The sequence below is a fragment of the Manacus candei genome, unplaced genomic scaffold (assembly GCF_025592945.1).
Source record: "Manacus candei isolate 608988 ecotype Guabito, Panama unplaced genomic scaffold, ASM2559294v1 h1tg000349l, whole genome shotgun sequence".
NCBI classification, from domain to species: domain Eukaryota; kingdom Metazoa; phylum Chordata; class Aves; order Passeriformes; family Pipridae; genus Manacus; species Manacus candei.
Genome location: NW_026138397.1, coordinates 27,987 through 52,031, shown reverse-complemented (window position 1 = coordinate 52,031; position 24,045 = coordinate 27,987). Strand labels below are relative to the sequence as shown.

The 24,045-nt window shown below is 58.9% G+C and overlaps 1 protein-coding gene across 1 annotated transcript; it reads left to right on the top strand.

Annotated features, from left to right (window-relative positions):
* LOC127465261 (kallikrein-14-like) lies at window positions 1-18,790 on the top strand. The gene is made up of 6 exons (XM_051775741.1): window positions 1-57; window positions 1,498-1,617; window positions 6,798-6,960; window positions 11,544-11,791; window positions 14,393-14,529; window positions 18,641-18,790. Exons 2-6 carry the CDS (start codon window positions 1,500-1,502, stop codon window positions 18,788-18,790), a joined length of 816 nt encoding a protein of 271 aa, XP_051631701.1. The 5' UTR covers window positions 1-57; window positions 1,498-1,499.
* The last annotated feature ends 5,255 nt before the right edge of the window (window positions 18,791-24,045 follow it).

Below are 24,045 nucleotides of genomic sequence, written 5' to 3'. Positions count from 1 at the left end.
TTCCCGGCCCGGCCCCTTCCCGCCTTTCCCGGCTCCGGCCTCGCTCCCTCCTGGCAGGTGAGTCCTTGGAATTCCCGGGAATTCCCGCGGGGGGGGGGGGGGGGGGGAAAGGGGGGGAACTCATCCCAAATCCCGATGTGGGGGGGGAGGAATTTGGGAATTCCCAAATCCCGGCAGGGGGGGATCAGTCCGGGATTCCCAAATCCCGGCGGGGAAGAACCTGGAATTCCCAAATCCCGGCAGGAATCAGTCTGAGATTCCCAAATCCCGGCAGGAATCAATCCGGGATTCCCAAACCCCTGCAGGGATCAATCCCGGAATTCCCAAATCCCCACAGAAATCAACCCCGGAATTCCCAAACCCCCCTCAGGGAGTTCCCAAGTTTTTTTGTGGGGGTGGGAAGGGGAACCAGAATTCCCAAATCCAAACCCGGGACGAAACCCCCGGAATCCCCCAAATCCCGCCGGGAAAGGGCCCGAACCGGCGGGAAAAATTCCCTCCGGGATCGTTTTCCCTCCCCCTCTTCCCCCTTCTCCCCCCGACCAGGTTTTCCCGGCGGGAATTCCCGGCTGGAGAATCCCGGGGCGGCTCCCGGGAAATCCCGGGATGGATCCCAAGGTCCCGGGAAAACCCGGAATCCGCGGGTTTATTCCCCAAAAAAACCCTCCCCCCCCCATCCCATCCCCCCCCTTCCCGAGGATCCATCGGGACCATCCCGATTTTCCCGATTTTCCCGATTTTCCCGCGGAATTCCCGGTTTTTTTTTCGTCCTTCCCGCGGGCCCCAAAAATCCCAAAAATCCCGGGAGGAGGAGGAGCCATTCCAGCCCCTCCCCCCACGGTGTGTCCTATCCCAGTTCAGCCCAGTCCCCTCCCAGTTCGTCCCAGTCCCTCCCAGTCCCCTCCCAGTCCCCTCCCAGTTCGTACCAGTCCCTCCCAGTCCCTCCCAATCCCCTCCCAATCTCCCCCCAATCCCCTCCCAGTCCCTCCCAGTTCCTCCCAATCCCCTCCCAGTCCCCTCCCAGTCCCTCCCAGTCCCTCCCAGTCCCTCCCAGTTCCATCCCAGTCCCTCCCAGTCCCTCCCAGTCCCTCCCAGTTCCTCCCAATCCCCTCCCAGTCCCCTCCCAGTCCCTCCCAGTCCCTCCCAGTCCCTCCCAGTTCCATCCCAGTCCCTCCCAGTCCCTCCCAGTCCCTCCCAGTCCCCTCCCAGTCCCTCCCCAATCCCCTCCCAGTCCCTCCCAGTCCCTCCCAGTCCCCCCCAATCCCCTCCCAGTCCCTCCCAGTCCCCCCCAATCCCCTCCCAATCCCCTCCCAGTCCCTCCCAGTCCCTCCCAGTCCCCTCCCAGTCCCTCCCAGTTTGTCCCAGTAACCCCAGTGCCCCCCAGTTTACCCTCCCCCCTCCCCCCCAGGGCCCGGGATCCCCCCGGGATCCTCCCCAGGGGCCATTCCCGATGGGGGGAGGGGCTGATCCCGGTTTTTTTCTTTCTTTTCCCGCCAGGAATGGCTCGGGACGGACGCGGCGCCCGAATCCCAACGATCCCCCCCCTCCTCCTCCTCCTCCTCCTCCTCCTCCCGGGATCCCTCCGGGCTCAGGCGGCCGGGAAAGCCGGCGAGGAGCGTGAGTGGGAATGGCGGGAATGTTGGGAATGTTGGGAACGGCGGGAACGGCAGGGAGGGGGGGAGAAATCCCGGGAAAATTCCTCCGGGATTCCCAAATCCAGCTGGGATCAGCCCGGAATTCCCAAACCCCCTCAGGAATCAATCTAGGGTTCCCAAATCCAGCAGGGATCAGTCTGGAATTCCCAAATCCAGCAGGGATCAAACCAGGATTCCCAAATCCCAGCAGGGATCAAACCAGGATTCCCAAATACATCAGGAATCAATCTGGGATTTCCAAATCCAGCAGGAATCAGTCTGGAATTCCCAAATACGTCAGGAACCAATCCAGGATTCCCAAATCCATCAGGAATTAGCCCAGAATTCCCAAATCCATCAAGGATCAGTCTGGAATTCCCAAATCCCTCAGGGAGGAATCCAGAATTCCCAAATCCCAGCAGGGATCAAACCAGGATTTCCAAATACATCAGGAATCAATCCAGAATTCCCGAATCCAGCAGAGATCAATCCGGGATTCCCAAACCCCTCGAGGTGAATCCAGAATTCCCAAATCCCAGCAGGGATCAATCTGGGATTCCCAAATCCATCAGGAATTAGCCCAGAATTCCCAAATCCATCAGGAACCAATCTGGAATTCCCAAATCCCTCAGGGAGGAATCCAGAATTCCCAAATCCCAGCAGAGATCAATCCGGGATTCCCAAATCCAGCAGGGATCAGTCTGGGATTCCCAAACCCCTCGGGGTGATTCCAGAATTCCCAAATACATCAGGGATCAATCCAGGATTCCCAAATACGCCAGGAATCAATCCAGAATTCCCAAATCCATCAGGAACCAATCTGGAATTCCCAAATACATCAGGAATCAATCCAGGATTCCCAAATCCATCAGGAATTAGCCCAGAATTCCCAAATCCATTAGGGATAAATCCAGAATTCCCAAATCCATCAGGAACCAATCTGGAATTCCCAAACCCCTCGAGGTGAATCCAGAATTCCCAAATCCCAGCAGGGATAAATCCAGGATTCCCAAATCCATCAGGAATTAGCCCAGAATTCCCAAATCCATCAGGGATCAGTCTGGGATTCCCAAATCCATCAGGAACCAATCCGGAATTCCCAAACCCCTCGGGGGTGAATCCAAAATTCCCAAATCCAGCAGGGATCAGTCTGAGATTCCCAAATCCGTCAGGAATGAATCCAGAATTCCCAAATCAAGTAGGGATCGATCTGGAATTCCCAAATCGATCAGGAACCAATCTGAAATTCCCAACCCCCCTCAGGAATCAATCCAGGATTCCCAAATCCAGCAGGGAAGAATCTGGAATTCCCAAATCCCTCAGGGAGGAATCCAGAATTCCCAAATCCCAGCAGGGATCAAACCAGGATTCCCAAATCCATCAAGGATCAATCTGGGATTCTCAAATCCATCAGGAATTAGTCTGGAATTCCCAAATCCCAGCAGGGATAAATCTGGGATTCCCAAATCCATCAGGAATCAATCCAGGATTCCCAAATCCATCAGGAATTAGCCCAGAATTCCCAAATCCCAGCAGAGATCAATCCGGGATTCCCAAACCCCTCGGGGTGAATCCAGAATTCCCAAATACATCAGGGATCAATCCGGGATTCCCAAATCCATCAGGAATTAGCCCAGAATTCCTGAATCCAGCAGAGATCAGTCTGAGATTCCCAAACCCCTCGGGGGTGAATCCCAAATTCCCGAATCCCAGCAGGGATCAATCCAGGATTCCCAAATCCATCAGGAATTAGCCCAGAATTCCCAAATCCCAGCAGGGATCAGTCTGGGATTCCCAAATCCAGCAGGGATCAATCCGGAATTCCCAAACCCCTCGGGGGTGAATCCCGAATTCCCAAATCCATCAGGAACCAATCCCGGGATTCCCAAATCCCATCAGGGATCAATCCGGGATTCCCAACCCCCCCCCCCCAGGGACGACCCCGGAGTTCCCAAATCTTGTGGGGGGGAGACGAATCCAGAATTCCCAAATCCCCCCGGGCCGAACCCCCGGAATCCCCCAAATCCCGCCGGGATCGTTTCCCCCCCCTCCCCCCCGTTCCTCCCTCCCCCCCCCGGACAGTTTTCCCGGCGGGAATTCCCGGCTGGAGAATCCCGGGATGGATCCAAAGGGTTTATTCCCCCCCAAAAAAACCCCCCCCAACCCCCTCGGGGCCGGCGGGGGGGGGAGGGGCGGCGGAAGGGGGGGTGGGGGGAGGGGCGGACCCGTCCCCGCCCCCGCTTGGATCGGGAATTCCGGGCGGGGGCGGCTCCCGGATCCCAAACCGGTCCCGCCGGAGAATTCCAATGTCCCAACCGGGACCGGGAATGGGGGAGGGGACACGGGGAGGGGGGAGGGGACACGGTTTGGGCTCATTTCCCCCATTTCAGGCTCATTTCCCCCATTTCCTCTTTGTTTTCCCCCATTTTGGGTTCATTTCCCCCATTTTGGGTTCATTTCCCCCATTTTGGGATCATTTCCCCCATTTCAGGCTCATTTCCCCCATTTTGGGTTCATTTCCCCCATTTTGGGTCCATTTCCCCCATTTCAGGTTCATTTCCCCCATTTCGGGTTCATTTCCCCCATTTTGGGTTCATTTCCCCCCATTTTGGGCTCATTTCCCCCATTTTAGGTTCATTTCCCCCATTTTGGGCTCATTTCCCCCATTTTGGGCTCATTTCCCCCATTTTGGGTTCATTTCCCCACATTTTGGGTTCATTTCCACCATTTCTGGTTCATTTCCCCAATTTTGGGCTCATTTCCCTCATTTTGGGTTCATTTCCCTCATTTTGGGTTCATTTCCCCCCATTTTGGGTTCATTTCCCCCATTTTGGGTTCATTTCCCCCATTTTGGGTTCATTTCCCCCATTTTGGTCTCATTTCCCCAAATTTTGGGTTCATTTCCCCCATTTTGGGTTCATTTCCCCCATTTCAGGTTCATTTCCCCCATTTTCAGTTCATTTCCCCCATTTTGGGTTCATTTCCCCCATTTTGGGTTCATTTCCCCCATTTCAGGTTCATTTCCCCCATTTTCAGTTCATTTCCCTCATTTTGGGTTCATTTCCCCCATTTTGGGTTCATTTCCCCCATTTCAGGTTCATTTCCCCCATTTTGGGTTCATTTCCCCCATTTCGGGTTCATTCCCCCCATTTTGGGTTCATTCCCCCCATTTTGGGTTCATTTCCCCCATTTCCTGTCCCCATCCCCCATTTCCCATCTTCACCCCCATTTCCTGTCCCCATTCCCCCATTTCCCATCCCCATCCCCCATTTCCCGTCCCCATCCCCCATTTCCTGTCCCCATTCCCCATTTCCTGTCCCCATCCCCCATTTCCCGTCCCCATCCCCCATTTCCTGTCCCCATTCCCCATTTCCTGTCCCCATCCCCCATTTCCTGTCCCCATTCCCCCATTTCCTGTCCCCATTCCCCCATTTCCTGTCCCCATTCCCTATTTCCTGTCTCCATTCCCCATTTCCTGTCCCCATTCCCCTCATTTCCCGTCCCCATTCCCCATTTCCTGTCTCCATTCCCCCATTTCCAGTTGTTCCCCCCCCATTTCCTGTCCCCATCCCCCATTTCCCATCCCCATTCCCCCATTTCCTGTCCCCATTCCCCCATTTCCAGCCGGTTTTCCCCCATTTCCGGCCGTTCCCCCCTCATTTCCTGTCTCCATTCCCCCATTTCCAGCCAGTTTCCCCCCATTTCCAGTTGTTCCCCCCCCATTTCTGGTCTCCATCCCCCATTTTCGGCCGGTTTCCCCCCATTTCCGGGTGTGTCTCCCCCCATTTCCTGTCCCCATCCCCCATTTCCCGTCCCCATTCCCCCATTTCCTGTCCCCATTCCCCCATTTCCTGTTGTTCCCCCCCATTTCCAGCCGGTTTTCCCCCATTTCCAGGTGTGTCTCCCCCCATTTCCTGTCGTTCCCCCCCCATTTCCTGTCCCCATCCCCCATTTCCTCTCCCCATTCCCCCATTTCCTGTTGTTCCCCCCCATTTCCGGGTGTGTCTCCCCCCATTCCCAGGTGTATTTTCCCCCATTTCCTGTCCCCATTCCCCCATTTCCTGTCTCCATCCCCCATTTCCTGTCCCCATTCCCCCATTTCCTGTCTCCATCCCCCATTTCCTGTCCCCATCCTCCATTTCCTGTCTCCATCCCCCATTTCCTGTTGTTTCCCCCCATTTCCCATCTCCATTCCCCCATTTCCGGTCGGTTCCCCCCCTTTTCCTGTTGTTTCCCCCCATTTCCAGTTGTTTCCCCCCATTTCCTGTCTCCATCCCCCATTTCCTGTCCCCATCCTCCATTTCCTGTCTCCATCCCCCATTTCCTGTTGTTTCCCCCCATTTCCCATCTCCATTCCCCCATTTCCGGTCGGTTCCCCCCCTTTTCCTGTTGTTTCCCCCCATTTCCAGTTGTTTCCCCCCATTTCCTGTCTCCATTCCCCCATTTCCTGTTGTTCCCCCCCTATTTCCTGTCTCCATTCCCCCATTTCCGGCCGGTTCCCCCCCATTTCCGGGTGTGTCTCCCCCCATTTCCGCTCCCCATTCCCCCATTTCCTGTCCCCATCCCCCATTTCCTGTCCCCATTCCCCCATTTCCTGTCCCCATTCCCTATTTCCTGTCTCCATTCCCCATTTCCTGTCCCCATTCCCCTCATTTCCCATCCCCATTCCCCATTTCCTGTCTCCATTCCCCCATTTCCTGTTGTTCCCCCCCATTTCCTGTCCCCATCCCCCATTTCCCGTCCCCATTCCCCCATTTCCTGTCCCCATTCCCCCATTTCCAGCCGGTTTTCCCCCATTTCCGGCCGTTCCCCCCTCATTTCCTGTCTCCATTCCCCCATTTCCAGCCAGTTTCCCCCCATTTCCAGTTGTTCCCCCCCCATTTCTGGTCTCCATCCCCCATTTTCGGCCGGTTTCCCCCCATTTCCGGGTGTGTCTCCCCCCATTTCCTGTCCCCATTCCCCCATTTCCTCTCCCCATTCCCCCATTTCCTGTTGTTCCCCCCCATTTCCGGGTGTGTCTCCCCCCATTCCCAGGTGTATTTTCCCCCATTTCCTGTCCCCATCCCCCATTTCCTGTCTCCATCCCCCATTTCCTGTTGTTCCCCCCCCATTTCCTGTTGTTCCCCCCATTTCCGGTCCCCATTTCCTGTTTCCCCCCCGCAGTCCCGGAGGAGGACGAGTCCCGGATCATCGGGGGCCGGCCCTGCTCGGTGGCCCAGCGGCCCTTCCAGGTGGCCCTGACCAAGGGGGGGCAGATCCTCTGCGGGGGGTCCCTCGTGGCGGCGCAGTGGGTCCTGACGGCCGCGCACTGCAGGCAGCCAATCAGGTGAGAGCACACCTGGGGGGGTGAACACACACCTGGGCACACCTACATACACCTGGGATACACCCGGGCACACCTGGGCACACCTGGGCACACCTGGGCACACCTGGGATATACCTACATACACCTGGGCACACCTGGGCACACCTGGGGACTCACACACACACCCACAGTGGGTCCTGACGGCCGCGCACTGCAGGCAGCCAATCAGGTGAGAGCACACCTGGGGGCACCTGGGGTACACCTGGGGACAGGTGGGCACACCTGGGATATACCTACACACACCTGGGGACAGCTGGGCACACCTACATAAACCTGGGATACACCTGGATACAGTTGGGATACACCTGAGGGCATGGAGAGCTCACCTGGGCACACCTGGGCACACCTGGGGACACCTGGAGACACCTGGGGACACCTGGGATATACCTGGGCACACCTGGGCACACCTACATACACCTGGGGACACCTGGAGTCACCTGGGGACACCTGGGCACATCTGGGGACAGCTGGGATACACCTGGGGTACACCTACACACACCTGGGCACACCTGGACACACCTGGGCACACCTACGTACACCTGGGATACACCTGGGTACAGTTGGGACACACCTGAGGGCATGGAGAGCTCACCTGGGCACACCTGGGATACACCTGGGATACACCTGGGCACACCTGGGGGCACCTGGGCACACCTGGGGGCACCTGGGCACACCTACATACACCTGGGATACACCTGGGTACAGTTGGGATACACCTGAGGGCATGGAGAGCTCACCTGGGCACACCTCGGCACACCTGAGACACACCTACATACACCTGGGATACACCTGGGGGCACCTGGGGTACACCTGGATACAGTTGGGATACACCTGAGGGCATGGAGAGCTCACCTGGGCACACCTGGGATACACCTGGGCACACCTGGGATACACCTACATACACCTGGGGACAGCTGGGATATACCTACATACACCTGGGCACACCTGAGCACACCTGGGATACACCTGGGCACACCTGGGCACACCTGAGCACACCTGGGATACACCTGGATACAGTTGGGATACACCTGAAGGCATGGAGAGCTCACCTGGGCACACCTGGGCACACCTGGGGACACCTGGGCACACCTGGGCACACCTGGGCACACCTACATACACCTGGGCACACCTGGGGGCACCTGGGGACACCTGGGCACACCTGGGGACTCACACACACACCTGGTGGGTCCTGACGGCGGCGCACTGCAGGCAGCCAATCAGGTGAGAGCACACCTGGGCACACCTGGGGGCACCTGGGCACAGCTGGGCACACCTGGGCACACCTACGTACACCTGAGATACACCTGGATACAGTTGGGACACACCTGAGGGCATGGAGAGCTCACCTGGGCACACCTGGGATACACCTGAGACACACCTACATACACCTGGGATACACCTGGGGGCACCTGGGCACACCTGGGCACACCTGGGCACACCTGGGGACTCACACACACACCCACAGTGGGTCCTGACGGCCGCGCACTGCAGGCAGCCAATCAGGTGAGAGCACACCTGGGGGCACCTGGGCACACCTGGGATATACCTACACACACCTGGGCACACCTGGGATACACCTGGGATACACCTGGGCACACCTGGGGACACACCTGGGGACACCTGGGCACACCTGGGGACTCACACACACACCCACAGTGGGTCCTGACGGCCGCGCACTGCAGGCAGCCAATCAGGTGAGAGCACACCTGGGCACACCTACATGCACCTGGGCACACCTGGGATACACCTGGGCACACCTACGTACACCTGGGATACACCTGGGCACACCTACATATACCTGGGATACACCTGGAGACACCTGGGCACACCTGGATACACCTGGGATACACCTGGGCACAGTTGGGATACACCTGAGGGCATGGAGACCTCACCTGGGCACACCTGGGCACACCTGGGGACACCTCGGCACACTTACATACACCTGGGATACACCTGGGCACACCTGGGATACACCTGGGCACACCTGGGCACACCTGGGGACTCACACACACACCCACAGTGGGTCCTGACGGCGGCGCACTGCAGGCAGCCAATCAGGTGAGAGCACACCTGGGGGCTCCTGGGCACACCTGCGATACACCTGGGCACACCTGGGCACACCTGGGATATACCTACACACACCTGGGCACACCTGGGATATACCTACATACACCTGGGATACACCTGGGCACACCTGGGCACACCTGGGATACACCTGGGCACACCTGGGCACACCTACGTACACCTGGGATACACCTGGGGGCACCTGGGGTACACCTGGATACAGTTGGGATACACCTGAGGGCATGGAGAGCTCACCTGGGCACACCTGGGGACACCTGGGCACACCTGGGCACACCTGGGGACACCTGGGGACAGCTGGGCACACCTGGGGACAGCTGGGCACACCTGGGCACACCTGGGACACACCTACATACACCTGGGGACAGCTGGGATACACCTGGGCACACCTGGGGCACACCTACATACACCTGGGACACACCTGGATACAGTTGGGATACACCTGAGGGCATGGAGAGCTCACCTGGGCACACCTGGGCACACCTGGGGACAGCTGGGATACACCTGGGATACACCTACATACAACTGGGATACACCTGGGGGCACCTGGGCACACCTGGGGCACACCTACATACACCTGGGATACACCTGGATACAGTTGGGATACACCTGAGGGCATGGAGAGCTCACCTGGGCACACCTGGAGACACCTGGGGACAGCTGGGATACACCTGGGCACACCTGGGATACACCTGGGCACACCTGGGCACACCTACGTACACCTGGGACACACCTGGATACAGTTGGGATACACCTGAGGGCATGGAGAGCTCACCTGGGCACACCTGGGATACACCTGGAGTACACCTGGGACACACCTGGACACACCTGGGGGGGTAAACACACACCTGGGCACACCTGGGCACACCTGGGGACTCAGACACACACCTGGGGACACCTGGGACACACCTGGGATACAGCTGGGGGGGTGAACACACACCTGGGCACACCTGGGGACACACCTGGGACAGGTGGGGACACTCTTGGGACATCTCACCTGTCCCCCCTCACCCCCTCACCTGTCCCTCTCCCCCCTCACCTGTCCCCTCTCACGTCCCCTCACCTGTCCCCTCACCTGTCCCTCACCTGTTCCCCCTCACCTGTCCCTCACCTGTCCCTCTCCCCTTTCACCTGTCCCTCACCTGTCCCATCTCACCTGTCCCCTCACCTGTCCTTGTCCCCCCACCTGTCCCTGTCCCCTCACCTGTCCCATCTCACCTGTCCCTCACCTGTCCCCTCACCTGTGTCCCCTCACCTGTCTCCCCTCACCTGTCCCTCACTTGTCCCATCTCACCTGTCCCTCTCCCCCCTCACCTGTCCCTCACCTGTCCCCTCACCTATCCAATCTCACCTGTCCCTCACCTGTCCCTGTCCCTCACCTATCCCCTCACCTGTCCCTCACCTGTCCCTCTCCCCTCTCACCTGTCCCTGTCCCCTCACCTGTCCCATCTCACCTGTCCCTCACCTGTCCCTGTCCCACCTCACCTGTCCCTTCACCTGTCCCTCACCTGTCCCTCTCCCCCCTCACCTGTCCCTGTCCCTTCACCTGTCCCTCACCTGTCCTCCCTCACCTGTCCCTCACCTGTCCCTCTCCCCCCTCACCTGTCCCATCTCACCTGTCCCTTCACCTGTCCCCCCTCACCTCTCCCCTCTCACCTGTCCCATCTCACCTGTCCCCTCTCACTTGTCCCTCTCCCCCCTCCCCTGTCCCTGTCCCTCACCTGTCCCTCACCTGTCCCTCACCTGTCCCTCACCTGTCCCTCTCCCCCCTCACCTGTCCAATCTCACCTGTCCCTTCACCTGTCCCCCCTCACCTCTCCCCTCTCACCTGTCCCATCTCACCTGTCCCCCCTCACCTGTCCCTCACCTGTCCCCCCTGTCCCTCACCTGCCCCTCACCTGTCCCATCTCACCTGTCCCCTCTCACCTGTCCCTCTCCCCCCTCACCTGTCCCTGTCCCCTCACCTGTCCCTCACCTGTCCCCCCTCACCTCTCCCCCCTCACCTGTCCCTGTCCCTGTCCCTCACCTGTCCCCTCACCTGTCCCTCACCTGTCCCTCACCTGCCCCATCTCACCTGTCCCTGTCCCATCTCACCTGTCCCATCTCACCTGTCCCTTCACCTGTCCCTCTCCCCTCTCACCTGTCCCTCACCTGTCCCATCTCACCTGTCCCTGCCCCCTCACCTGTCCCTCTCCCCTCTCAGCTGTCCCTCACCTGTCCCCTCTCACCTGTCCCTCACCTGTCCCTGTCCCCCCTCACCTGTCCCTGTCCCCCCTCACCTGTCCCTCACCTGTCCCCTCACCTGTCCCCTCACCTGTCCCCTCACCTATCCCATCTCACCTGTCCCTCACCTGTCCCATCTCACCTGTCCCCTCTCACCTGTCCCTCACCCGCCCCTCACCTGTCCCTGTCTCTCACCTGTCCCTCTCTCCCCTCACCTGTCCCCCCTGTCCCCCCCGCAGGGACCTGCGTGTTCTGGCGGGCACCACGTCGCTGCGGGCGGGCTCGGGGCAGGTGCGGCGGGTGCGGCGGGCGCAGGTGCACCCCAGGTACGACCCCCGGCGCAACGACAACGACTTCATGCTGCTGCTGCTCGACTCACCTGTGCGCTTCGGCCCCCAGGTGAAGCGCATCCGCCCGGCCACCGCCTGCCCCCGGCCCGGCACCAACTGCTCCGTGTCCGGCTGGGGCACCACCCGCTCACCTGGAGGTACCTGGGGGGATGGGGGGGGCCAGGTGTGTCCCAGGTGTGTGTCCAGGTGTGTCCCAGGTGTGTCCCAGGTGTGTGTTACCTGTCCCAGGTGTGCCCCAGGTGTGTCCCAGGTGTGTGTTACCTGTCCCAGGTGTGTCCCAGGTGTGTGTTACCTGTCCCAGGTGTGTCACCAGGTGTGTGTTACCTGTCCCAGGTGTGTCCCAGGTGTGTGTTACCTGCCCCAGGTGTGTCCCAGGTGTGTGTTACCTGTCCCAGGTGTGTCCCAGGTGTGTGTTACCTGTCCCAGGTGTGTCCCAGGTGTGTCCCAGGTGTGTGTTACCTGTCCCAGGTGTGTCCCAGGTGTGTGTTACCTGTCCCAGGTGTGTCCCAGGTGTGTGTTACCTGTCCCAGGTGTGTGTTACCTGTCCCCAGGTGTGTCCCCAGGTGTGTCCCAGGTGTGTGTTACCTGTCCCAGGTGTGTGTTCCCTGTCCCAGGTGTGTCCCAGGTGTGTGTTACCTGTCCCAGGTGTGCCCCAGGTGTGTCCCAGGTGTGTGTTACCTGTCCCCAGGTGTGTCCCAGGTGCCCCCGGCCCGGCACCAACTGCTCCGTGTCCGGCTGGGGCACCACCCGCTCACCTGGAGGTACCTGGGGGGATGGGGGGGGCCAGGTGTGTCCCAGGTGTGTCCCAGGTGTGTCCCAGGTGTGTGTTACCTGTCCCAGGTGTGTCACCAGGTGTGTGTTACCTGCCCCAGGTGTGTGTTACCTGTCCCAGGTGTGTCCCAGGTGTGTGCTACCTGTCCCAGGTGTGTGTTACCTGTCCCAGGTGTGTCCCAGGTGTGTCCCCAGGTGTGTGTCACCTGTCCCAGGTGTGTCCCAGGTGTGTCCCAGGTGTGTCCCCAGGTGTGTGTTACCTGTCCCAGGTGTGTCTCAGGTGTGTCCCAGGTGTGTTACCTGCCCCAGGTGTGTCCCAGGTGTGTGTTACCTGTCCCAGGTGTGTCCCAGGTGTGTCCCAGGTGTCCCAGGTGTGTCCAGGTGTGTCACCTGTCCCAGGTGTGCCCCAGGTGTGTCTCAGGTGTATCCCAGGTGTGTCCCCAGCTGTCCCCCAGGTGTGTCCAGGTGTGTCACCTGTCCCAGGTGTGCCCAGGTGTGTCCCAGGTGTGTCCCAGGTGTGTGCAGGTGTGTCCCAGGTGTGTGTTACCTGTCCCAGGTGTGTCCCAGGTGTGTCCCCAGGTGTGTGTTACCTGTCCCAGGTGTGTCCAGGTGTGTCCCATGTGGGTTCCATCACTGTCACCTCCTGCCCTTGGGACGTGTCCACAACTTCCAGGGCGTGTCCTCACCTGTCCCACCCATCTCACCTGTCCCACCTGTCCCTCCCGTATCTCACCTGTCTGTCTCACCTGTCTCAGCGTACCTGCCCCGTGACCTGCAGTGTGTCTGTCCCTCACCTGTCTCACCTGTCTCACCTGTCTGTCTCACCTGTCTGTCTCCCCTGTCTCAGCGTACCTGCCCCGTGCCCTGCAGTGTGTCTCACCTGTCTCACCTGTCTGTCTCACCTGTCTCACCTGTCTCACCTGTGTGTCTCACCTGTCCCAGCGTACCTGCCCCGTGCCCTGCAGTGTGTCTCACCTGTCTCACCTGTCTGTCTCACCTGTCTCACCTGTCTCACCTGTGTGTCTCACCTGTCCCAGTGTACCTGCCCCGTGACCTGCAGTGTGTCTCACCTGTCTCACCTGTCTGTCTCACCTGTCTCACCTGTCTCCCGCAGCGTACCTGCCCCGTGACCTGCAGTGTGTCTGTCCCTCACCTGTCTGTCTCACCTGTCTGTCTCACCTGTCTGTCCGAGCGTACCTGCCCCGTGAACTGCAGTGTGTCTCACCTGTCTCACCTGTCCCAGCGTACCTGCCCCGTGACCTGCAGTGTGTCTCACCTATCTCACCTGTCTGTCTCACCTGTCTCACCTGTCTCACCTGTCTCCCCCAGCGTACCTGCCCCGTGACCTGCAGTGTGTCTCACCTGTCTGTCTCACCTGTCTCACCTGTCTCACCTGTCTCACCTGTCTGTCTCACCTGTCCCAGCGTACCTGCCCCGTGACCTGCAGTGTGTCTCACCTGTCTGTCTCACCTGTCTCACCTGTCTCACCTGTCTCACCTGTCTGTCTCACCTGTCTCAGCGTACCTGCCCCGTGCCCTGCAGTGTGTCTCACCTGTCTCACCTGTCTGTCTCACCTGTCTCACCTGTCTCACCTGTCTGTCTCACCTGTCCCAGTGTACCTGCCCCGTGCCCTGCAGTGTGTCTCACCTATCTCACCTGTCTGTCTCACCTGTCTGTCTCACCTGTCTGTCTCACCTGTCTCCCCCAGCGTACCTGCCCCGTGACCTGCAGTGTGTCTCACCTGTCCCTCACCTGTCCCTCACCTGTCTCACCTGTCCCTCACCTGTCTCACCTGTCTGTCCCAGCGTACCTGCCCCGTGCCCTGCAGTGTGTCTCACCTGTCTGTCTCACCTGTCTCACCTGTCTGTCTCACCTGTCTCCCCTAGCATACCTGCCCCGTGCCCTGCAGTGTGTCTCACCTGTCTCACCTGTCTGTCTCACCTGTCTGTCTCACCTGTCCCCCCTAGCATACCTGCCCCGTGACCTGCAGTGTGCCTCCATCCAGACCTTCTCCCGCTCCAGGTGTGTCCGCGCCTACGGCGGCGCCGTCACCCCCAACATGTTCTGCGCAGGTGTGCCCCAGGGGGGCGTGGACTCCTGCCAGGTGAGCCACACCTGGGGGTGGGGGGGGACGGGTGGGACACCTGGGCGGGACAGGTGGGGGTGGAGGGGACAGGTGGGGGACAGGTGGGACAGGTGGGGATGGAGGGGACAGGTGAGGGATGGAGGGGACAGGTGGGACAGGTGGGACAGGTGGAATGGAGGGGACAGGTGAGGGACAGGTGTGACAGGTGGGACAGGTGGGAGAGGTGGGGACAGGTGAGGGATGGAGGGGACAGGTGGGACAGGTGGGAATGGGTGGGACAGGTGGGGATGGAAGTGACAGGTGAGGGACAGGTGGGACAGGTGTGACAGGTGGGGATAAATGGGACAGGTGGGATGGAGGGGACAGGTGAGGGACAGGTGAGGGTGGGTGGGACAGGTGGGACAGGTGAGGGATGGAGGGGACAGGTGGGACAGGTGGGAGAGGTGGGAATGGAAGAGACAGGTGAGACAGGTGGGACAGGTGAGGGACGGGTGGGACAGGTGAGGGACAGGTGGGGATGAGGGACAGGAGGGACAGGTGGGACAGGAGGGACAGGTGAGGATGGAGGGGATGGGTGGGACAGGTGGGACAGGTGAGGGATGGAGGGGACAGGTGGGACCGGTGGGGATGGAGGGACAGGTGAGGGACAGGTGGGACAGGTGAGGATAGAGGGGACAGGTGGGACAGGTGGGACAGGTGAGGATGGGTGTGACAGGTGAGGGTGGAGGGGACAGGTGGGACAGGTGAGGGACAGGTGGGACAGGTGGGACAGGTGGGGGTGGAGGGGACAGGTGGGACAGGTGGGGGTGGAGGGGACAGGTGGGACAGGTGGGAATGGGTGGGACAGGTGAGGGATGGAGGGGACAGGTGAGGGACAGGTGGGACAGGTGGGACAGGTGAGTGTGGAGGGGACAGGTGGGGATGGAGGAGACAGGTGGGACAGGTGAGGGACAGGTGGGGGTGGAAGGGATTGGTGGGATCAGGTGGGACAGGTGAGGGATGGAGGGGACAGGTGAGAGACAGGTGGGACAGGTGGGACAGGTGGGATGGAGGTGACAGGTGGGACAGGTGAGGGACAGGTGGGACAGGTGGGACAGGTGTGACAGGTGGGGATAAATGGGACAGGTGGGATGGAGGGGACACCTGGGACAGGTGGGACAGGTGGGGATGGAGGGGACAAGTGGGACAGGTGGGATGGGTGGGACAGGTGGGGATGGGGGGGACGGGTGGGACACCTGGGTGGGACACCTGGGACAGGTGGGGGTGGGTGGGACAGGTGAGGGACAGGTGGGACAGGTGGGACAGGTGGAAGAGGTAGGACAGGTGGGGATGGAGGGACAGGAGGGGACAGGTGGGACAGGTGAGATGGGTGGTCTCAGGTGGTCTCAGGTGGTCTCAGGTGGTCCCAGTCAACCCCAATCTGTGCCAGTTGGTCCCAGTCGACCCCAGTTAGTCCCAGTTGATCCCAATTAGTCCCAATCGATCCCAATTAGTCCCAGTTGATCCCAGTTAGTCCCAATCAATCCCAGTTAGTCCCAATTGATCCCAATTAGTCCCAATCAATCCCAATTAGTCCCAATCAATCCCAGTTAGTCCCAGTTGATCCCAGTTAGTCCCAATCAACTCCAGTTAGTACCAGTTTATCCCAGTTAGTCCCAATTGATCCCAATTAGTCCCAATCAATCCCAGATAGTCCCAGACAGTCCCAATTGATCCCAGTTAGTCCCAACTGATCCCAGTTGGTCCCAATTTATTCCAATTAGTCCCAATCAATCCCAATTAGTCCCAATTGATCCCAGTTGGTCCCAGTTAGTCCCAATCGATCCCAGTTAGTCCCAGTTGATCCCAATTAGTCCCAATTGATCCAAATTAGTCCCAATTGATCCCAGTTAGTCCAAATCAATCCCAATTAGTCCCAATTGATCCCAGTTGATCCCAATCGATCCCAGTTAGTCCCAATTGATCCCAGTTAGTCCCAATTTATTCCAATTAGTCCCAATCAATCCCAATTAGTCCCAATTGATCCCAATTAGTCCAAATCAATCCCAGTTAGTCCCAGTCGATCCCAGTTGATCCCAATTGATCCCAGTTAGTCCCAGACAGTCCCAATCAATCCCAGTTAGTCCCAATCGATCCCAATTAGTCCCAGTTGATCCCAGTTAGTCCCAATCAATCCCAGTTAGTCCCAGTTGATCCCAGTTAGTCCCAATCAACTCCAGTTAGTACCAGTTTATCCCAGTTAGTCCCAATTGATCCCAATTAGTCCCAATCAATCCCAGATAGTCCCAGACAGTCCCAATCGATCCCAGTTGATCCCAGTTGGTCCCAGTTAGTCCCAGTTGATCCCAAGTAGTCCCAATCGATCCAAATTGATCCCAATTCATCCCAATTAGTCCCAGTTGATCCCAGTTAGTCCCAATCGATCCCAGTTAGTCCCAATTAGTCTCAATTGATCCCAATTAGTCCCAATCGATCCCAGTCCCTCCCATTTGGTCTCAGTTGATCCCAATTGATCCCAATTACTCCCAAATGATCCAAATTAGTCCCAATCGATCCCAGTTAGTCCCAATCGATCCCAATCCCCTCCCAGTCCCCTCCCAGTCCCTCCCAGTCCCTCCCAATCCCCTTGCAATCCCTTCCCAGTCCCTCCCAGTTCCCCCCAATCCCCTCCCAGTCCCTCCCAGTCCCTCCCAGTCCCCCCCAATCCCCTCCCAATCCCTCCCAATCCCCTCCCAGTCCCTCCCAGTCCCCCCCAGTCCCTCCCAGCTGACGTGTCCCCCCCTGTTGTCCCCGCAGGGTGACTCCGGGGGCCCGCTGGTGTGCGGGTGCTCCCAGTCAGTCCCAGTTGATCCCAATTAGTCCCAATTGATCCCAGTTATTCCCAGCTGATCCCAATTGATCCCAGTTAGTCCCAGACAGTCACAGTTGATCCCAGTTAGTCCCAGTTCATCCCAATTAGTCACAATTGATCCAAATCGATCCCAGTTAGTCCCAATTGATCCCAGTCAGTCCCAGTTAGTCCCAATCGATCCCAGTTAGTCCCAATCGATCCCAGTTAGTCCCAATCGATCCCAATTAGTCCCAATTGGTCCCAATTAGTCCCAATCAATCCCAATGAATCCCAATCGATCCCAGACCCTCCCAGTCCCTCCCAATCCCCTCCCAGTCCCTCCCAGTCCCTCCCAGTCCCTCCCAATCCCCCCCAATCCCCTCCCAATCCCCTCCCAGTCCCTCCCAGTCCCTCCCAGTCCCTCCCAATCCCCCCCAATCCCCTCCCAATCCCCTCCCAGTCCCTCCCAGTCCCTCCCAATCCCCTCCCAGTCCCTCCCAATCCCCTCCCAATCCCCTCCCAGTCCCTCCCAATCCCCTCCCAGTCCCTCCCAATCCCCTCCCAGTCCCTCCCAGTCCCCTCCCAGTCCCTCCCAATCCCCTCCCAGTCCCTCCCAGTCCCTCCCACTCCCTCCCACTCCCCTCCCAGTCCCTCCCAATCCCCTCCCAGTCCCTCCCAATCCCTCCCAGTCCCTCCCAATCCCCTCCCAGTCCCTCCCAGTCCCTCCCAGTCCCTCCCAATCCCCTCCCAGTCCCCTCCCAATCCCCTCCCAGTCCCTCCCAATCCCCTCCCAGTCCCTCCCAATCCCCTCCCAGTCCCTCCCAGTTCCCTCCCAATCCCCTCCCAGTCCCCCCCAGTCCCCCCCAGTCCCCTCCCAGTCCCTCCCAGTCCCTCCCAGTCCCTCCCAATCCCTCCCAGTCCCCCCCAATCCCCTCCCAGTCCCCCCCAGTCCCTCTCAGTCCCCCCCAGTCCCTCCCAGTCCCTCCCAGTCCCTCCCAATCCCCTCCCAGTCCCTCCCAATCCCCTCCCAGTCCCTCCCAGTCCCTCCCAATCCCCTCCCAGTCCCTCCCAGTCCCTCCCAGTCCCTCCCAATCCCCTCCCAGTCCCCTCCCAATCCCCTCCCAGTCCCTCCCAGTCCCTCCCAATCCCCTCCCAGTCCCTCCCAGTCCCTCCCAGTCCCCTCCCAATCCCCTCCCAGTCCCTCCCAATCCCCTCCCAGTCCCTCCCAGTCCCTCCCAATCCCCTCCCAGTCCCTCCCAGTCCCTCCCAGCTGACCCGTCCCCCCCCGTATCCCCGCAGGGTGACTCCGGGGGCCCGCTGGTGTGCGGGGGGTTCCTGCAGGGCGTGGTGTCCTGGGGCATGGCCGTGTGCGGCCGCCGGGGCCAGCCCGGGGTCTATTCCAACGTGTGCCGGGCCAGCGGCTGGATCCGGGGGGTCATCGGGGAATGAGCCGGGAATAAACCGGGGGACGGGGGAAACTGAGGCACGGAGTGATGGGGGGGGCGCTGGGGGGCACTGGGAGGGACTGGGAGGGGATTGGGGGGGATTGGGAGGGGATTGGGGGGGACTGGGAGGGACTGAGAGGGACTGGGAGGGACTGGGAGGGGATTGGGAGGGGATTGGGAGGGACTGGGAGGAGATTGGGAGAGACTGGCAGGGGACTGGGAGGGACTGGGAGGGACTGGGAGGGACTGGGAGGGGATTGGGACGGATTGGGAGGGACTGGGAGGGGATTGGGGGGGACTGGGAGGGACTGGGAGGGGACTGGGAGGGACTGGGAGGGGACTGGGAGGGACTGGGAAGGCACTGAGTTGAACTGGGAGGGGACTGGGAGGGGATTGGAAGAGACTGGGAGGGGATTGGGAGGGACTGGGAGGGGACTGGAAGGGATTGGGAGGGACTGGGAGGAGATTGGGAGAGACTGGCAGGGGACTGGGAGGGACTGGGAGGGACTGGGAGGGGATTGGGACGGATTGGGAGGGACTGGGAGGGGATTGGGGGGGACTGGGAGGGACTGGGAGGGGACTGGGAGGGACTGGGAGGGACTGGGAGGGGACTGGGAGGGACTGGGAAGGCACTGAGTTGAACTGGGAGGGGACTGGGAGGGGATTGGAAGAGACTGGGAGGGGATTGGGAGGGACTGGGAGGGATTGGGAGGGACTGGGAGGGACTGGGAGGGACTGGGAGGGGATTGGGAGGGACTGGGAGGGACTGGGAGGGGATTGGGAGGGACTGGGAGGGACTGGGAGGGATTGGGAGGGACTGGGAGGGACTGGGAGGGACTGGGAGGGGATTGGGAGGGGATTGGGACGAACTGGGAGGGACTGGGTGGGGACTGGGAGGGACTGGGAAGGCACTGAGTTGAACTGGGAGGGGACTGGGAGGGACTCGGAGGGATTGGAAGAGACTGGGAGGGGATTGGGAGGGACTGGAAGGCACTGAGTTGAACTGGGAGGGGATTGGGAGGGACTGGAAGGGGACTGGGAGGGACTGGGAGGGGATTGGGAGGGACTGGGAGGGAGTGGGAGGGGATTGGGAGGGACTGGGCTGAACTGGGCTGAACTGGGAAGGCACTGAGACAAACTGGGAGGGGACTGGGACAAACTGGGAAGGCACTGGGACAAACTGGGAAGGCACTGGGACAAACTGGGAGGGCACTGGGACGATCTGGGCTGAACTGGGAGGGCACTGGGCTGAACTGGTCTGAACTGGGAGCCCCGCCCCCTGCCGGGTCCCCGCCCCAAGCCCCGCCCCCTCCCCGCACTAATGAGGACGTGACGTCATCAACGAGCGGGGCCGTTAATGAGGGGGGGGTTAATTGGGGGAGGGAGGGGCCAGCGGGGACACTTTGGGGACAGTTTTGGGGTCATTTGGGGACATTTTGGGGTCACTTTGGGGACACTGTGGGGACAATTTGGGGACACTTTTTAGGGATGGTTTGGGGACACTTTGGGGACACTTTTGGGGACAATTTGGGGACAATTTGGAGACACTTTGGGGACAATTTGGGGACACTTTTGGGGACAATTTAGAGACACATTTGGGGACACTTCGAGGACATTTGGAGACACTTTGGGGACACTTTTGGGGACATTTGGGGACAGTTTGGAGACATTTTGGGGACACTGTGGGGACAATTTGGGGACACTTTTTAGGGATGGTTTGGGGACACTTTGGGGACACTTTTGGGGACAGTTTGGGGACAGTCTGGAGACATTTTTGGGGACACTTTTGGGACGTTCTGGGGACAATTTAGAGACACTTTTGGGGACACTTCGAGGACATTTGGAGACACTTTGGGGACACTTTTGGGGACAGTTTGGGGACAGTCTGGAGACATTTTTGGGGACATTGTGGGGACAATTTGAGGAAACTTTTGGGGACACTTTGGGGACACTTTTTAGGGATGTTTGGGGACACTTTTGGGGACACTTTGGGGACAATTTGGAGACACTTTTGGGGACACTTCGAGGACATTTGGAGACACTTTGGGGACACTTTTGGGGACATTTGGGGACAGTTTGGAGACATTTTTGGGGACATTGTGGGGACAATTTGGGGACACTTTTTAGGGATGGTTTGGGGACACTTTGGGGACACTTTTGGGGCCAGTTTGGGGGCATTTGGGAAACACTTTGGGGACAATTTGGGGACATTGTGAGGAGAATTTTGGGGACACTTTTGGGGACACTTTGGGGACTTTGTGGGGACATTTTTGGGGCATTGTGGGGACAATTTGGGTCCATTTGGGGACAGATTGGGGACACTTTTGGGGACACTTTTGGGGACAATTTAGAGACACTTTTGGGGACACTTCGAGGACATTTGGAGACACTTTGGGGACACTGTGGGGACATTTTGGGGACAGTTTGGAGACATTTTTGGGGACATTGTGGGGACAATTTGGGGACACTTTTTAGGGACACTTTGGGACACTTTGGGGACACTTTTGGGGACAGTTTGGGGACATTTTGGGGACAATTTGGGGACAGTTTGGGGGCATTTGCGGACAAGTTCGGGGACACTTTTGGGGCCACTTTGGGGCATTTTGGGGACATTGTGAAGAGACTTTTAGGGTCACTTTGGGGTCATTGTGGGGATATTTGGGGACAGTTTTGGAGACACTTCGGGGACTTTGTGGGGACACTTTGGGGTCACTTTTGGGGACACTTTGGGGACATTCTGGGGACAGTTTGGAGACATTTTTGGGGACATTGTGGGGACAATTTGGGGACACTTTTTAGGGATGGTTTGGGGACACTTTGGGGACAATTTGGGGACAATTTGGGGACACTTTGGGGACAGTTTGGGGTCACTTTGGGGACATTGTGAGGAGAATTTTGGGGACACTTTTTAGGGACAGTTTGGGGATATTTGGGAGACACTTTGGGGACACTTTTGGGGACAGTTTGGGGGCATTTGGGAGACACTTTGGGGACACTTTGGGGACACAGTGGGGACACTTGGGGACAATTTGGGGACACTTTTGGGGACAATTTAGAGACACTTTTGGGGACACTTCGAGGACATTTGGAGACACTTTGGGGACACTTTTGGGGACATTTGGGGACAGTTTGGAGACAATTTAGAGACACTTTTGGGGACACTTCGAGGACATTTGGAGACACTTTGGGGACACTTTGGGGACATTTGGGGACAGTCTGGAGACATTTTGGGGGACACTGTGGCGACAATTTGAAGGCACTTTAGGAATGGTTTGGGGACACTTTTGGGGCCAGTTTGGGGGCATTTGGGAGACACTTTGGGGTCACTTTGGGGACATTGTGAGGAGAATTTTGGGGACACTTTTGGGAGACACTTTGAGGACTTTGTGGGGACATTTTGGAGACTTTGTGGGGACAGTTTGGGGACAATGTGGGGACACTTTAGGGATGGTTTGGGGACACTGTGAAGACACTTTTGGGGACACTTTGGGGATATTTGGGGACACTTTGGGTTCACTTTGGGGACATTGTGAGGAGAATTTGGGGACACTTTTGGGGACACTTCGGGGACTTTGTGGGGACGTTTTGGGGACTTTGTGGGGACATTTGGGGACACTTTGGGGACAGTTTGGGAATATTTGGGGACACTTCGGGGACACTTTTGGGGACATTCTGGGGGCAATTTAGAGACACTTTTGGGGACACTTCGAGGACATTTGGAGACACTTTGGGGACACTCTGGGGACATTTTGGGGACACTTTATGAGCACATTGGGGACACTGCGAGGACAATTTGAGGACACTTTGGGGACACTTTTGGGGACATTTTGGGGACACTTTGGGGATATTTGGGGACACCTGGGTGGGCACTTTGGGGACACTTTGGGGACAGCTGGGGGACACTTTGGAACATTTGGAGGATAATTTGGGGACACTTTTGGGGACAGTTTGGGGACACTTTGGAACATCTGGAGGATGATTTGGGGACACTTTAAGGCCTACCTCGGGGCCGCCATCATGGCGGGCGGCCGTGAGGGGGGCTGAAAAGCGCGGGAAAACGGCCCCCTGCGCGGGGCACGACGGGAGTTGTAGTTCGGGAGAGGCGCGGCCCCAACGCGTTTCTACGGGCGCCGCGGGGCACGACGGGAGTTGTGGTCCCGGAAGTGGCTTGTCACGGGGCTCTGCGGGGCGCGGGGCATCATGGGGGTTGTAGGCGCGGGCTAAGGGGGCTCTGCGGGGCGCGGGGCGTGACGGGAGTTGTAGTCCCGGAAGTGACTTTTAAAGGACCCCCCCCATTAAAGGCACTGGGCTGAACTGGGAGCACTGGTTTGAACTGGGAGTGCGCTGGGAGGCACTGGGAGTGCTCTGGGCTGAACTGGGAGTGCACTGGTTTGAACTGGGCTGAACTGGGAGTGCTCTGGGAGTGAACTGGGAGTCACTGGTTTGAACGGGGAGTGCTCTGGGCTGAACTGGGAGTGCACTGGGCTGAACTGGTGTGAACTGGGAGTGCACTGGGAGTGCAGTGGGCTGAACTGGGAGGCACTGGTGTGAACTGGGAGGCACTGGTGTGAACTGGTGTGAACTGGGAGTGCACTGGGAGTGAACTAGTGTGAACTGGGAGTGCACTGGGCTGAACTGGGAGTGCACTGGTGTGAACTGGGAGTGCACTGGGAGTGCACTGGTGTGAACTGGGAGTGCACTGGTGTGAACTGGGAGTGCACTGGGAGTGCACTGGTGTGAACTGGGAGTGCACTGGGCTGAACTGGGAGGCACTGGGCTGAACTGGGAGTCACTGGTTTGAACTGGGCTGAACTGGGATTGCAGTGGGAGTGCACGGGGCTGAACTGGGAGTCACTGGTTTGAACTGGGCTGAACTGGGAGTCACTGGTTTGAACTGGGCTGAACTGGGAGTGCTCTGGGCTGAACTGGGAGTCACTGGTTTGAACTGGGAGTGCAGTGGGAGTGAACTGGGCTGAACTGGGAGTGCACTGGAAGTGCACTGGGCTGAACTGGGAGTTACTGGTTTGAACTGGGAGTTACTGATTTGAACTGGGCTGAACTGGGAGTGCACTGGGCTGAACTGGGAGTCACTGGTGTGAACTGGGCTGAACTGGGAGTGCACTGGTGTGAACTGGGCTGAACTGGGAGTGCACGGGGCTGAACTGGGAGTCACTGGTTTGAACTGGTCTGAACTGGGAGTCACTGGTTTGAACTGGTCTGAACTGGGAGTTACTGGTTTGCACCGGGAGTTCACGGGGC

Excerpts from the sequence above, each read along its gene's own strand:
- LOC127465261 (XM_051775741.1), top strand. The coding sequence starts at position 1,500 with ATGGCTCGGGACGGACGCGGCGCCCGAATCCCAACGATCCCCCCCCTC. Across the intron at positions 11,792-14,392 it reads CACCACCCGCTCACCTGGAG|CATACCTGCCCCGTGACCTG; the intron begins GTACCTGGGGGG and ends TGTCCCCCCTAG. Across the intron at positions 14,530-18,640 it reads GGGGCGTGGACTCCTGCCAG|GGTGACTCCGGGGGCCCGCT; the intron begins GTGAGCCACACC and ends GTATCCCCGCAG.